The following is a 12,875-nucleotide window of genomic DNA, read 5'->3' on the forward strand; positions in this document are numbered from 1 at the left end:
TCGGAGCAGGACTGGCAGATACCTTACGGGACAAATTTGTCTGTGGACTCCTGAGTGAAGGAACCCAGAAGAGGTTACTCTCAGAGAAAGAGCGGACGCTAGATAAGGCTTTCAGCGTGGCAGTGTCGTACGAAGCAGCAGCAAGGGGAGCTGCAGAAATACAACAAAAGCCACAGGAATACGGCACCCACGAAATGACACGGGGATTTGCAAAATGTTATTGCTGCGGCAGAACAAACCATGACCAGAAGGACTGCTGGTCCAAGGTCAAAATATGCAGGCAATGCGGAAAGATGGGACACATTGCACGAGTTTGCAGGTCTGGGAAGAAGACCAACGACAACAAAAAGGCTACTAAGGAACCGTACAGGAAAGTACAGAAGATGACGGACAGTAGTTCCGAAGACCAGATGAGCGATAATGAATCCGGGAACAAGAGACTAAGCTGTCTCAAACTTCACAACGTACTCGCAAAAGAGGATCACCGAACCATTTGGGTCACCCTCACGATAGCAGGGTCCCAAGTCAAAATGGAATTGGATACAGGATCAGCTCTAACCGTCATGAATCGACGAGACTATGAGCGGCTATTCTCACACATACCCTTGAGAGAGACATCCATTGTCTTGAGGACGTATACGGGGCAAAAAGAATACCCCAGAGGAAAAATAAGGGTGCCTGTCGAATACAACGGCAAGAAAATACGGAAATTGTATCTCTACATTCTGCAAGATGGTGGACCATCGTTATTGGGACGTGAATGTATCAGAAAGATGAGTTTAGACTGGCACTCCATTCAGGCACTGACGGTGGCTGGTAAAAAGGATGACGACGTCACTCCTGGACGATTGTCAACAATCTTAGCTGATGCCAAAGAGGTATTTCAACAAGAACTGGGCACTCTTAAAGGCGTAACCGCCTCGATAAAAATAGAGGAGGATGCAATTCCCACGTTTTTCAAAGCAAGACCGGTACCATATGCAATTCGCCCAGCCGTCGAGGCAGAGCTGGAGAATCTGGAGAATGCAGGCGTGTTATCTAAGGTAGACTGGAGCGAGTGGGCGACACCCATCGTTCCTGTCATGAAGAAAACGTTAACCAATAAGTCTGAGGAGCCAAGGAAGGTTCGCATCTGTGGGGACTTCAAGGTGACGGTGGACCCAGTCCTTCACACAGTACAATATCCTCTTCCAAGGATAGAAGATATCTTCGCCTCACTATCTGGAGGGAAGCGTTTTACAAAAATTGACCTAGCACAAGCATATTTGCAGATGGAGGTTGAAGAATCCTCGAGGAAGTATCTCACGATAAACACTCACAAAGGTCTTTACCAGTATAATCGACTGGTATTCGGAGTAGCATCAGCTCCGGCGATATGGCAAAGAGCGATGGAACAAGTCCTGCAAGGGATTCCGGGGACTCAGTGTTACTTGGACGACATCCTAGTGACAGGTGAAGATGGCAGTGAACACCTTGCCAACCTAGAGCAGGTGCTCACTAGACTACGTGAACATGGGCTACGAGCCAATCGCCCCAACTGCGAGTTTTTTAAGAAACAGGTATCGTATTGTGGCCACGTGATTGATGAAGAGGGGTTGCATAAGTCCCCTGACAAAATTGAAGCGGTAGTTAAGGCTCCAGCGCCTGAAAATGTGTCGCAACTGAGGTCATTCCTCGGATTGGTGAAGTACTACCATAAGTTTTTGCCGAATTTGTCCACAATTCTGCATCCACTGAACGCCCTACTACGAACGGGAGTAGCATGGAAATGGAGCGATGAATGTAAGCGGGCCTTTCAGAAGAATGAGGACCTAATCACTTCAAGACTGTAGCTCACTACAACCCATCACTACCGATAAGACTGGCGTGTGATGCGTCTCCCTACGGCATTGGGGCGGTACTGTCACATAAATTCCTTGATGGTTCAGAGAGGCCGATAGCTTTTGCGTCACGGTCGTTAACTTCAGCCGAGCGTAACTACGCCCAGATTGACAGAGAGGCCCTCAGCCTGGTATGGGCGGTGAAGAAGTTCAATCACTACCTGCACGGTCAGAAATTTACTCTAACTGATCATCAACCTCTCGACTCCATTTTCAACCCTCAGAAGGGCGTACCGATAATGACGGCACAACGGCTACAGAGGTGGTCCCTTTTCCTAGGGGCACACCAATATGACATCGAGTACAAAGGAACTAAACAGCATGGGAATGCTGATGGATTGTCGCGCCTACCGTTGCCGACGGTGGAAGAAGAACTGGCAGTGGATCCAGTGGAGTTATTCCACTCGACTATAGTCGAATGTCTCCCTGTGACGAATGCAAACATAGAAAAGGAAACACGAAATGACCCGACACTCTCCTGGGTCTATGATTTAATGGTGAAGGGATGGCCAGCACATGGTGAACCACTGCTGCCAGCATTCTCGCCGAGAAGAGAACAGCTGTCAGTGTGCAGAGGAACCTTGATGTGTGGATCCAGAGTAGTAATTCCACCCAAATTGAAGGATAGAGTGCTCAATGAGCTTCATGAGGGTCATCTGGGATGGGTAAAAATGAAGAACTTAGCCAGAGCGTTTGTGTGGTGGCCGGGAATCGATAGAGAAATCGAAGAGATGATCAAGAGCTGTACAGGATGCCAGAAGGTCCAAAACGCCCCACCACAAAGCCCCTCTACATCCATGGGAGTGGCCCTCATCTCCATGGCAAAGGGTGCACATTGATTTTGCTGGTCCCTTTATGGACTCGATGTTTTTAATTGCGGTGGATGCACATTCAAAGTGGCCAGAGGTAATAAAAATGTCCTCAACCACCACAGAAAAAACTATCACAGTCTTACGAACCATATTCGCCAGGAATGGGCTGCTTGAACAGATTTGCTCTGACAATGGACCACAGTTTCTGTCTGAAGAGTTCCGGAGGTTCTTAAAGAACAATGGTGTTAAGCATTACACATCCGCCCCATATCATCCAGCCACTAATGGATTGGCCGAGAGGTTTGTTCAAACATTCAAGAAGGCTATCAAGGCAATGTGTAATGAAGATATACCCCTACAACACAAGGTGGATAACTTCTTGTATGCGACACATGCGGTTACCAACCAAACTCCAGCCATGATGTTCTTCAATCGAAGACTACGATGCCGCTTGGATTTGGTTAAGCCAAACGTCAGAAGAGATGTGGAGAACAGGCAGTTTCAGAATATGAATGAAAGGCCGACGAGGAGTTTTAAGATAGGTCAACCAGTTTTGGCCCGGGACAACCGCACAGAGAAATGGCAGCCGGGGGGGGGGAGCGCGCGACGGGGGGGGGGGGGGGCAGCGCGCACGCGACCGGGGGGGGGGGGGGGGGCAGCGCGCGCGCGACCGGGGGGGGGGGGGGGGGCAGCGCGCGCGCGACCGGGGGGGGGGGGGGGCAGCGCGCGCGCGACCGGGGGGGGGGGGCAGCGCGCGCGCGACCGGGGGGGGGGGGCAGCGCGCGCGCGACCGGGGGGGGGGGGGGGGGGGGGGCAGCGCGCACGCGACGGGGGGGGGGGGTGGCAGCGGGGGCGCGACGGGGGGGCAGCGGTGCGCGCGACGGGGGGGGCAGCGCGCGCGCGACGGGGGGGGGGCAGCGCGCGCGACGGGGGGGGGGGCAGCGCGCGCGACGGGGGGCGCAGCGCGCGCGACGGGGGGGGCAGCGCGCGCGACGGGGGGGGCAGCGCGCGCGACGGGGGGGGCAGCGCGCGCGACGGGGGGGGCAGCGCGCGCGACGGGGGGGGCAGCGCGCGCGACGGGGGGGGCAGCGCGCGCGACGGGGGGGGGGCAGCGCGCGCGACGGGGGGGGGCAGCGCGCGCGGCCGGGGGGCAGCGCGCGCGACCGGGGGGGAGAGAGCGACCGGGGGGGGGAAGAGAGCGACCGGGGGGCAGCGCGCGCGACCGGGGGGCAGCGCGCGCGACCGGGGGGCAGCGCGCGCGACCGGGGGGCAGCGCGCGCGACCGGGGGGCAGCGCGCGCGACCGGGGGGGAGAGAGCGACCGGGGGGAGAGAGCGACCGGGGGGGAGAGAGCGACCGGGGGGAGAGAGCGACCGGGGGGAGAGAGCGACCGGGGAGTTAGAGCGACCGGGGAGTTAGAGCGACCAGGGAGTTAGAGCGACCGGGGAGAGAGAGCGACCGGGGGAGAGACGGGGCGGGGGGGGGGGCGGGAAAGAGGTGGATAGCATCTTTAATAATTTAGTCTGCTCCAGAATGAGATATCAGGCAAGTTATACTGGGGAGTATTAGGGGAGTATTAGCAGGCCGAGCCGGAGCCGATCATTGGGGTTGCTGCATCAGATCAGTGGCTGGAGCACTCATTGTACCATCAGAGAGTGCAAAGTAACATTGTGGCCAATTCAAACACTTGATCGCACCCTCTTAGCATCCCACAGCTTGTGCTAGAATGAATGGGACTTACCTCCACAAAACGTTTATACAAGAGGTATTTGATGGAAGCCAGGTACCGCTGGTGCACAACATTGGGGCAGAGCACTGTGGGCAGCAAGAACAGAAGATCCTTTCAGCACTTTACTCAAACATTCCCTTTCCCTTCCCTCTCCTTCAATTCTTGGCTTTTGCTGGGATAGAGTTCACAGCACCAGTCACTGTCCACCATCTCACCCACCTAGACATTCGCCATACCAACCCAGGCAAGGAGTCTCGACTCGGACGGTGAAGGGCATCGATGCCGAGCCGACCCAATCCTGTTCTCAACCAACACAGACTTTGTGGCGCGGGTCACTGGATGGTGATCAGCGACACCCCAGGCTCGCTGGACATAAATGACGATAAGAAACATGGGAACGTTCTTCCTGTAGGTACAGGACTGGAAGAACTCAGCTAACTGGTCCCCAAAACGAATCCCTTTCAAGCGCCCACTCCCTCAAATATCCCATCAATTCTCCCTTAAATGTTCCCACACTCCCTGCCCCCATCCCCATCCCCTCCCTGGGCTTCTCATTCCACCGCTTACCCTCCCGCCCCTGCCCGTGAAGTGGTTCAATCTAATCCCGGAGTATTCCCCTTATCCCAGAGATCGTCCTATCATACTTCCATTAATTCCCCCACATGCACCAGTCTGGTGCAATGACGGAGAGGAATGTGCTCCCGCTGGCCACAGATTGTAATTACAATGTGACACGTTTACATGGATACTTCTCATTATAAATGCAGTTACAAGAATGTAGACTGGCAGTATATAAATCACTGTGCTCACTGGTCCCATTCCCACCTCCAAGAGCACTGCGCTCAGTTGGCTGTGTGAGCAATGCCATGGGACATCAGCTAATATTTAAAGAAAGTATATTCATCAACAAACTGTGGGCACTGTCACAGCCAACTTATTCAAAAATGCCTTGCATGCAACTTCCTCCCCTTGGGACAATGTTTCTATTCGGTCTGTAAAACTTGGACTCCCCCACCCCCACCCCCCACCATCCCCCTCTCCAAGTTGCTGCTCTGGAGATCGGGGGCTGGGGAATGGTCTACAGGCAATGGCCACTGCTCACAATCTCACCCGAAGGTCACCCTTCACTGCGTGACCGCACAGTCACATTTAATAGAAGATTCAATAACTGAGTGGCTTAACAGCCCAGTCAGATACTGCACACAGCCACACTTTCCAACAGGGCTCCTGGATAGTGGCCAGAAGCAGCAACCCGGGCTCACTTACCCCTCCCTAGCCCTAAACAAGAATGGAAACTGTCGCACCCAAAAGCACTTCCTATGGAGAATAGCCCACTGCGATAGTGGCAGGGTGTAATCGGGGGGGCTGGGGGTAATCGGGGGGGGGGGCTGGGGATAATCGGGGGGGGGGCTGGGGATAATCGGGGGGGCTGGGGGTAATCGGGGGTGTAATCGGGGGGGGGGGCTGGAATGCACAGTTCAAAAACATTCACAATTGAACATTTTCCTCTCAAACCATCTAAGCTTTACTATATTAAAAAAACACTTTTTCCCAATGACATAGGCCCTCATTAAAAGTACAAAAAGCAGCAGACCTGTGTATACGTGTAGAATGGAGAGTTGTATCATAGTCATAGAGTTATACAGCACAGAAAGAGGCCCTCCGGCCCATCGTGTCCGCGCCGGCCATCAAGCCCTGTCTAATCTAATCCCATTTTCCAGCATTTGGTCCGTAGCCTTGTATGCTATGACATTTCAAGTGCTCATCCAAATGCTTCTTGAATGCTGTGAGGGTTCCTGCCTCTACCACCCTTTCAGGCAGTGAGTTCCAGATTCCAACCTGTGGGTGAAAAAGTTTTTCCTCAAATCCCCTCTAAACCTCCTGCCCCTTACCTTGAATCTATGCCCCCTGATTATTGACCCCTCTACTAAGGGGAAAAGTTCCTTTCTATCTACCCTATCGATGCCCCTCATAATTTTGTACACCTCAATCGGGTCCCCCCTCAGCCTTCTCTGCTCTAAGGAAAACACCCCAGCCTGTCCAGTCTCTCTTCATAGCTGAAACGCTCCAGCCCAGGTAACATCCTGGTGAATCTCCCCTGCACCCTCTCCAATGCAATCACATCATTCCTATAGTGTGGCGACCAGAACTGCACACAGTATTCCAGCTGTGGCCTAACTAGCGTTTTGTACAGCTCCATCATAACCTCCCTGCTCTTATATTCTATGCCTCAGCTAATGAAGGCAAGTATCCCATATGTCTTTTTAACCACCTGCTGCCTTTAGGGATCTATGTACATGCACACCAAGGTCCCTCTGATCCTCTGTCCTTCCTAGGGTCCTACCATTCATTATGTATTCCCTTGCCTTGTTGGTCCTCCCAAAATGCATCACCTCACACTTTTCAGGGTTAAATTCCATTTGCCACTGTTCTGCCCATCTAACCACCCCATCCATATCGTCCTGTAGCCTGAGGCTTCCCTCCTCGCTATTTACCACTCCACCAATTTTCGTGTCATCTGCGAACTTAGTGATCATACCTCCTACATTCATATCTAAATCATTAATGTACACTACAAACACCAAGGACCCAGCACCGATCCCTGTGGTACACCACTGGACACAGGCTTCCAGTCACAAAAACAACCTCTGCCTCCTGCCACTAAGCCAATTTTGGATCCAATGTGCCAAATTGTCCTGGATCCCATGGGCCCTTACCTTCTTGGCCAGTCTCCCATGCGGGACTTTGTCAAAAGCCTTACTGAAGTCCATGTAAACCACATCAACTGCACTACCCTCATCCACACACCTAGTCACCCCCTCGAAAAATTCAATCAAATTGGTCAGACATGATCTCCCCCTGGCAAAGCCATGCTGACTATCCTTGATGAATCCTTGCCTCTCCAAGCGGAGACTAATTCTGTCCCTCAGAATTTTTTCCAATAATTTCCCTACCACTGATGTTAGGCTCACTGGCCTGTAGTTCCCTGGTTTATCCCTACTACCCATCTTGAACAATGGTACTATGTTAGCTGCCCTCCAGTCCTCTGGCAGCTCCCCTGTGGCCAGAGAGGTTCTGAAAATTTGTGTCAGAGCCCCTGCAATCTCCTCCCTCGCCTCACACAGCAGCCTGGGATACATCTCGTCTGTGCCTGGAGATTTATCCACTTTTAAGCCCACTAAAACCGCTAGGAGCTCCTCCCTCTCAATGCTAATTTGTTCAAGTATATCACAATCTCCCTGCCTGATTTCTATGCCTACATTGTTCTTCTCAATAGTGAACACAGATGCAAAATATTCATTTAAAACCTCACCGACATCTTCCGGCTCTACACACAGATTGCCACTTTGGTTCCGAATGGGCACGACTCTTTCCCTGGTTATCCTCTTGCGCTTAATATACTTATAAAACACCTTGAGATTTTCCTTTATTGTGTGTGTAGAATGGAGAGTTGTGTGTGTGTGTAGAATGGAGAGTTGTGTGTGTGTGTAGAATGGAGAGTTGTGTCTGTGTGTAGAATGGAGAGTTGTGTGTGTGTAGAATGGAGAGTTGTGTGTGTGTAGAATGGAGAGTTGTGTGTGTGTAGAATGGAGAGTTGTGTGTGTATAGAATGGAGAGTTGTGTGTGTATAGAATGGAGAGTTGTGTGTGTATAGAATGGAGAGTTGTGTGTGTGTAGAATGGAGAGTTGTGTGTGTATAGAATGGAGAGTTGTGTGTGTATAGAATGGAGAGTTGTGTGTGTGTGTAGAATGGAGAGTTGTGTGTGTGTGTGTAGAATGGAGAGTTGTGTGTGTGTGTAGAATGGAGAGTTGTGTGTGTGTGTGTAGAATGGAGAGTTGTGTGTGTGTGTAGAATGGAGAGTTGTGTGTGTGTAGAATGGAGAGTTGTGTGTGTGTGTAGAATGGAGAGTTGTGTGTGTGTGTAGAATGGAGAATTGTGTGTGTGTGTAGAATGGAGAGTTGTGTGTGTGTGTAGAATGGAGAGTTGTGTGTGTGTGTAGAATGGAGAGTTGTGTGTGTGTAGAATGGAGTTGTGTGTGTGTGCAGAATGGAGAGTTGTGTGTGTGTAGAATGGAGAGTTGTGTGTGTGTAGAATGGAGAGTTGTGTGTGTGTAGAATGGAGAGTTGTGTGTGTGTAGAATGGAGAGTTGTGTGTGTGTAGAATGGAGAGTTGTGTGTGTGTGTGTAGAATGGAGAGTTGTGTGTGTGTGTGTAGAATGGAGAGTTGTGTGTGTGTGTAGAATGGAGAGTTGTGTGTGTGTGTGGAATGGAGAGTTGTGTGTGTGTGTGGAATGGAGAGTTGTGTGTGTGTAGAATGGAGAGTTGTGTGTGTGTGTAGAATGGAGAGTTGTGTGTGTGTGTAGAATGGAGAGTTGTGTGTATGTGTGTAGAATGGAGAGTTGTGTGTGTGTGTAGAATGGAGAGTTGTGTGTGTGTGTGGAATGGAGAGTTGTGTGTGTGTAGAATGGAGAGTTGTGTGTGTGTAGAATGGAGAGTTGTGTGTGTGTGTAGAATGGAGAGTTGTGTGTGTGTAGAATGGAGAGTTGTGTGTGTGTGTAGAATGGAGAGTTGTGTGTGTGTAGAATGGAGAGTTGTGTGTGTGTAGAATGGAGAGTTGTGTGTGTGTGTAGAATGGAGAGTTGTGTGTGTGTGTAGAATGGAGAGTTGTGTGTGTGTAGAATGGAGAGTTGTGTGTGTGTAGAATGGAGAGTTGTGTGTGTGTAGAATGGAGAGTTGTGTGTGTGTAGAATGGAGAGTTGTGTGTGTGTAGAATGGAGAGTTGTGTGTGTGTAGAATGGAGAGTTGTGTGTGTGTATAGAATGGAGAGTTGTGTGTGTGTAGAATGGAGAGTTGTGTGTGTGTAGAATGGAGAGTTGTGTGTGTGTAGAATGGAGAGTTGTGTGTGTGTGTGTAGAATGGAGAGTTGTGTGTGTGTGTAGAATGGAGAGTTGTGTGTGTGTGTAGAATGGAGAGTTGTGTGTGTGTGTGTAGAATGGAGAGTTGTGTGTGTGTGTAGAATGGAGAGTTGTGTGTGTGTGTGTAGAATGGAGAGTTGTGTGTGTGTGTAGAATGGAGAGTTGTGTGTGTGTGTAGAATGGAGAGTTGTGTGTGTGTGTAGAATGGAGAGTTGTGTGTGTGTGTGTAGAATGGAGAGTTGTGTGTGTGTGTAGAATGGAGAGTTGTGTGTGTGTAGAATGGAGAGTTGTGTGTGTGTGTAGAATGGAGAATTGTGTGTGTGTGTAGAATGGAGAGTTGTGTGTGTGTGTAGAATGGAGAGTTGTGTGTGTGTGTAGAATGGAGAGTTGTGTGTGTGTAGAATGGAGTTGTGTGTGTGTGCAGAATGGAGAGTTGTGTGTGTGTAGAATGGAGAGTTGTGTGTGTGTAGAATGGAGAGTTGTGTGTGTGTAGAATGGAGAGTTGTGTGTGTGTAGAATGGAGAGTTGTGTGTGTGTAGAATGGAGAGTTGTGTGTGTGTGTGTAGAATGGAGAGTTGTGTGTGTGTGTAGAATGGAGAGTTGTGTGTGTGTGTAGAATGGAGAGTTGTGTGTGTGTGTGGAATGGAGAGTTGTGTGTGTGTGTGGAATGGAGAGTTGTGTGTGTGTAGAATGGAGAGTTGTGTGTGTGTGTAGAATGGAGAGTTGTGTGTGTGTGTAGAATGGAGAGTTGTGTGTATGTGTGTAGAATGGAGAGTTGTGTGTGTGTGTAGAATGGAGAGTTGTGTGTGTGTGTGGAATGGAGAGTTGTGTGTGTGTAGAATGGAGAGTTGTGTGTGTGTAGAATGGAGAGTTGTGTGTGTGTGTAGAATGGAGAGTTGTGTGTGTGTAGAATGGAGAGTTGTGTGTGTGTGTAGAATGGAGAGTTGTGTGTGTGTAGAATGGAGAGTTGTGTGTGTGTGTAGAATGGAGAGTTGTGTGTGTGTAGAATGGAGAGTTGTGTGTGTGTGTAGAATGGAGAGTTGTGTGTGTGTGTAGAATGGAGAGTTGTGTGTGTGTGTGTAGAATGGAGAGTTGTGTGTGTGTAGAATGGAGAGTTGTGTGTGTGTGTAGAATGGAGAATTGTGTGTGTGTGTAGAATGGAGAGTTGTGTGTGTGTAGAATGGAGAGTTGTGTGTGTGTGTAGAATGGAGAGTTGTGTGTGTGTAGAATGGAGAGTTGTGTGTGTGTAGAATGGAGAGTTGTGTGTGTGTAGAATGGAGAGTTGTGTGTGTGTAGAATGGAGAGTTGTGTGTGTGTAGAATGGAGAGTTGTGTGTGTGTAGAATGGAGAGTTGTGTGTGTGTAGAATGGAGAGTTGTGTGTGTGTATAGAATGGAGAGTTGTGTGTGTGTAGAATGGAGAGTTGTGTGTGTGTATAGAATGGAGAGTTGTGTGTGTGTGTAGAATGGAGAGTTGTGTGTGTGTGTGTAGAATGGAGAGTTGTGTGTGTGTGTAGAATGGAGAGTTGTGTGTGTGTAGAATGGAGAGTTGTGTGTGTGTGTAGAATGGAGAGTTGTGTGTGTGTAGAATGGAGAGTTGTGTGTGTGTGTAGAATGGAGAGTTGTGTGTGTGTAGAATGGAGAGTTGTGTGTATGTGTAGAATGGAGAGTTGTGTGTGTGTAGAATGGAGAGTTGTGTGTGTGTAGAATGGAGAGTTGTGTGTGTGTATAGAATGGAGAGTTGTGTGTGTGTAGAATGGAGAGTTGTGTGTGTGTGTAGAATGGAGAGTTGTGTGTGTGTGTAGAATGGAGAGTTGTGTGTGTAGAATGGAGAGTTGTGTGTGTAGAATGGAGAGTTGTGTGTATGTGTAGAATGGAGAGTTGTGTGTGTGTGTAGAATGGAGAGTTGTGTGTGTGTAGAATGGAGAGTTGTGTGTGTGTGTAGAATGGAGAGTTGTGTGTGTGTGTAGAATGGAGAGTTGTGTGTGTGTGTAGAATGGAGAGTTGTGTGTGTGTAGAATGGAGAGTTGTGTGTGTGTGTAGAATGGAGAGTTGTGTGTGTGTGTAGAATGGAGAGTTGTGTGTGTGTAGAATGGAGAGTTGTGTGCGTGTGTAGAATGGAGAGTTGTGTGCGTGTAGAATGGAGAGCTCTGTGTGTGTGTGTAGAATGGAGAGTTGTGTGTGTGTAGAATGGAGAGTTGTGTGTGTGTGTAGAATGGAGAGTTGTGTGTGTGTGTAGAATGGAGAGTTGTGTGTGTGTGTAGAATGGAGAGTTGTGTGTGTGTGTAGAATGGAGAGTTGTGTGTGTGTGTAGAATGGAGAGTTGTGTGTGTGTGTAGAATGGAGAGTTGTGTGTGTGTGTAGAATGGAGAGTTGTGTGTGTGTGTAGAATGGAGAGTTGTGTGTGTGTGTAGAATGGAGAGTTGTGTGTGTGTGTATAGAATGGAGAGTTGTGTGTGTGTGTGTAGAATGGAGAGTGGTGTGTGTGTGTGTAGAATGGAGAGTTGTGTGTGTGTGTATAGAATGGAGAGTTGTGTGTGTGTGTAGAATGGAGAGTTGTGTGTGTGTGTGTAGAATGGAGAGTTGTGTGTGTGTGTAGAATGGAGAGTTGTGTGTGTGTGTAGAATGGAGAGTTGTGTGTGTGTGTGTAGAATGGAGAGTTGTGTGTGTGTGTAGAATGGAGAGCTCTGTGTGTGTGTAGAATGGAGAGTTGTGTGTGTGTGTGTAGAATGGAGAGTTGTGTGTGTGTGTAGAATGGAGAGCTCTGTGTGTGTGTGTAGAATGGAGAGCTCTGTGTAAAAGTTGGAAGTAGTGAAGAGAGAAATAGCAATCGGGTTGTCAAGTCAAAATCACTAAAAGCTGCCCTGTCTGGGGAGATTGAAAATCCCTCAGGTATAAGAACTCAAAGGATAGGTGGTTTCTCTCCTCTCTGCTGCATGAGTAGCACTCTCCTTCTGTTTGTTTTGTGCAGAAGTGTGGAATGGAGAAAAAGACAGACTTCCACTTCTGTAGTGCCTTTCAATGGGCTGCCTTTAAAGAGGAAATAGTTTGGGTACAGTCGAGGTACGTTCCCACTAGGGGGAAAGGCAGGGCAACCAAAGTCAGAGCTCTCTGGATGACAAGAGACAGAGAGTAAGATGAAGCAGAAAAATGGGGCTTATGACAGATGTCAGGTCGAGAATCCATCTGAGAATCAGGCTAAATATGGAAAGGTCAGAGGAGAAGTGAAAAAGGAAATAAGAGGGGCAAAGAGAGGGTATGAGAATACAATGGCAACTAACATAAAACATATTCCAAAAGTCTTCTATAGGCATATAAATAGTGAAAGGGTAGTAAGTGGAGGGGTGGGGCTGATTAGAGAACAAAAAGGAGACCTACGCATGGAGGCAGAGGGTAAGGCTGAGGTACTAAATGAGGACTTTGCATCTGTCTTCACCAAGGAAGAAGATGCTGCGATAGACATAGTGAAGGAGGAATTGAGGAGACACTGGATGGGATAAAAATTGATAAAGAGGAGGTACTAGAAAGGCTGGCTGTACGT

The 12,875-nt window shown here is 49.3% G+C and overlaps 1 protein-coding gene across 1 annotated transcript in view; it reads right to left on the reverse strand.

The window, feature by feature from the left end:
* The window catches only part of LOC147101936 (exonuclease mut-7 homolog), a 360,516-nt gene that overhangs the window by 47,006 nt on the left and 300,635 nt on the right, over nt 1-12,875 (reverse strand). The window contains exon 9 of the mRNA XM_085965159.1: nt 4,433-4,506. Within this exon, the coding sequence (XP_085821285.1) occupies nt 4,433-4,506 (74 nt within the window). The remainder of the gene's footprint in view (nt 1-4,432; nt 4,507-12,875) is intronic.

This window comes from Somniosus microcephalus, chromosome 23, assembly GCF_052327205.1.
Source record: "Somniosus microcephalus isolate GS21.2 chromosome 23, FLI_Smic_1.0, whole genome shotgun sequence".
Classification (NCBI taxonomy): Eukaryota; Metazoa; Chordata; class Chondrichthyes; order Squaliformes; family Somniosidae; genus Somniosus; species Somniosus microcephalus.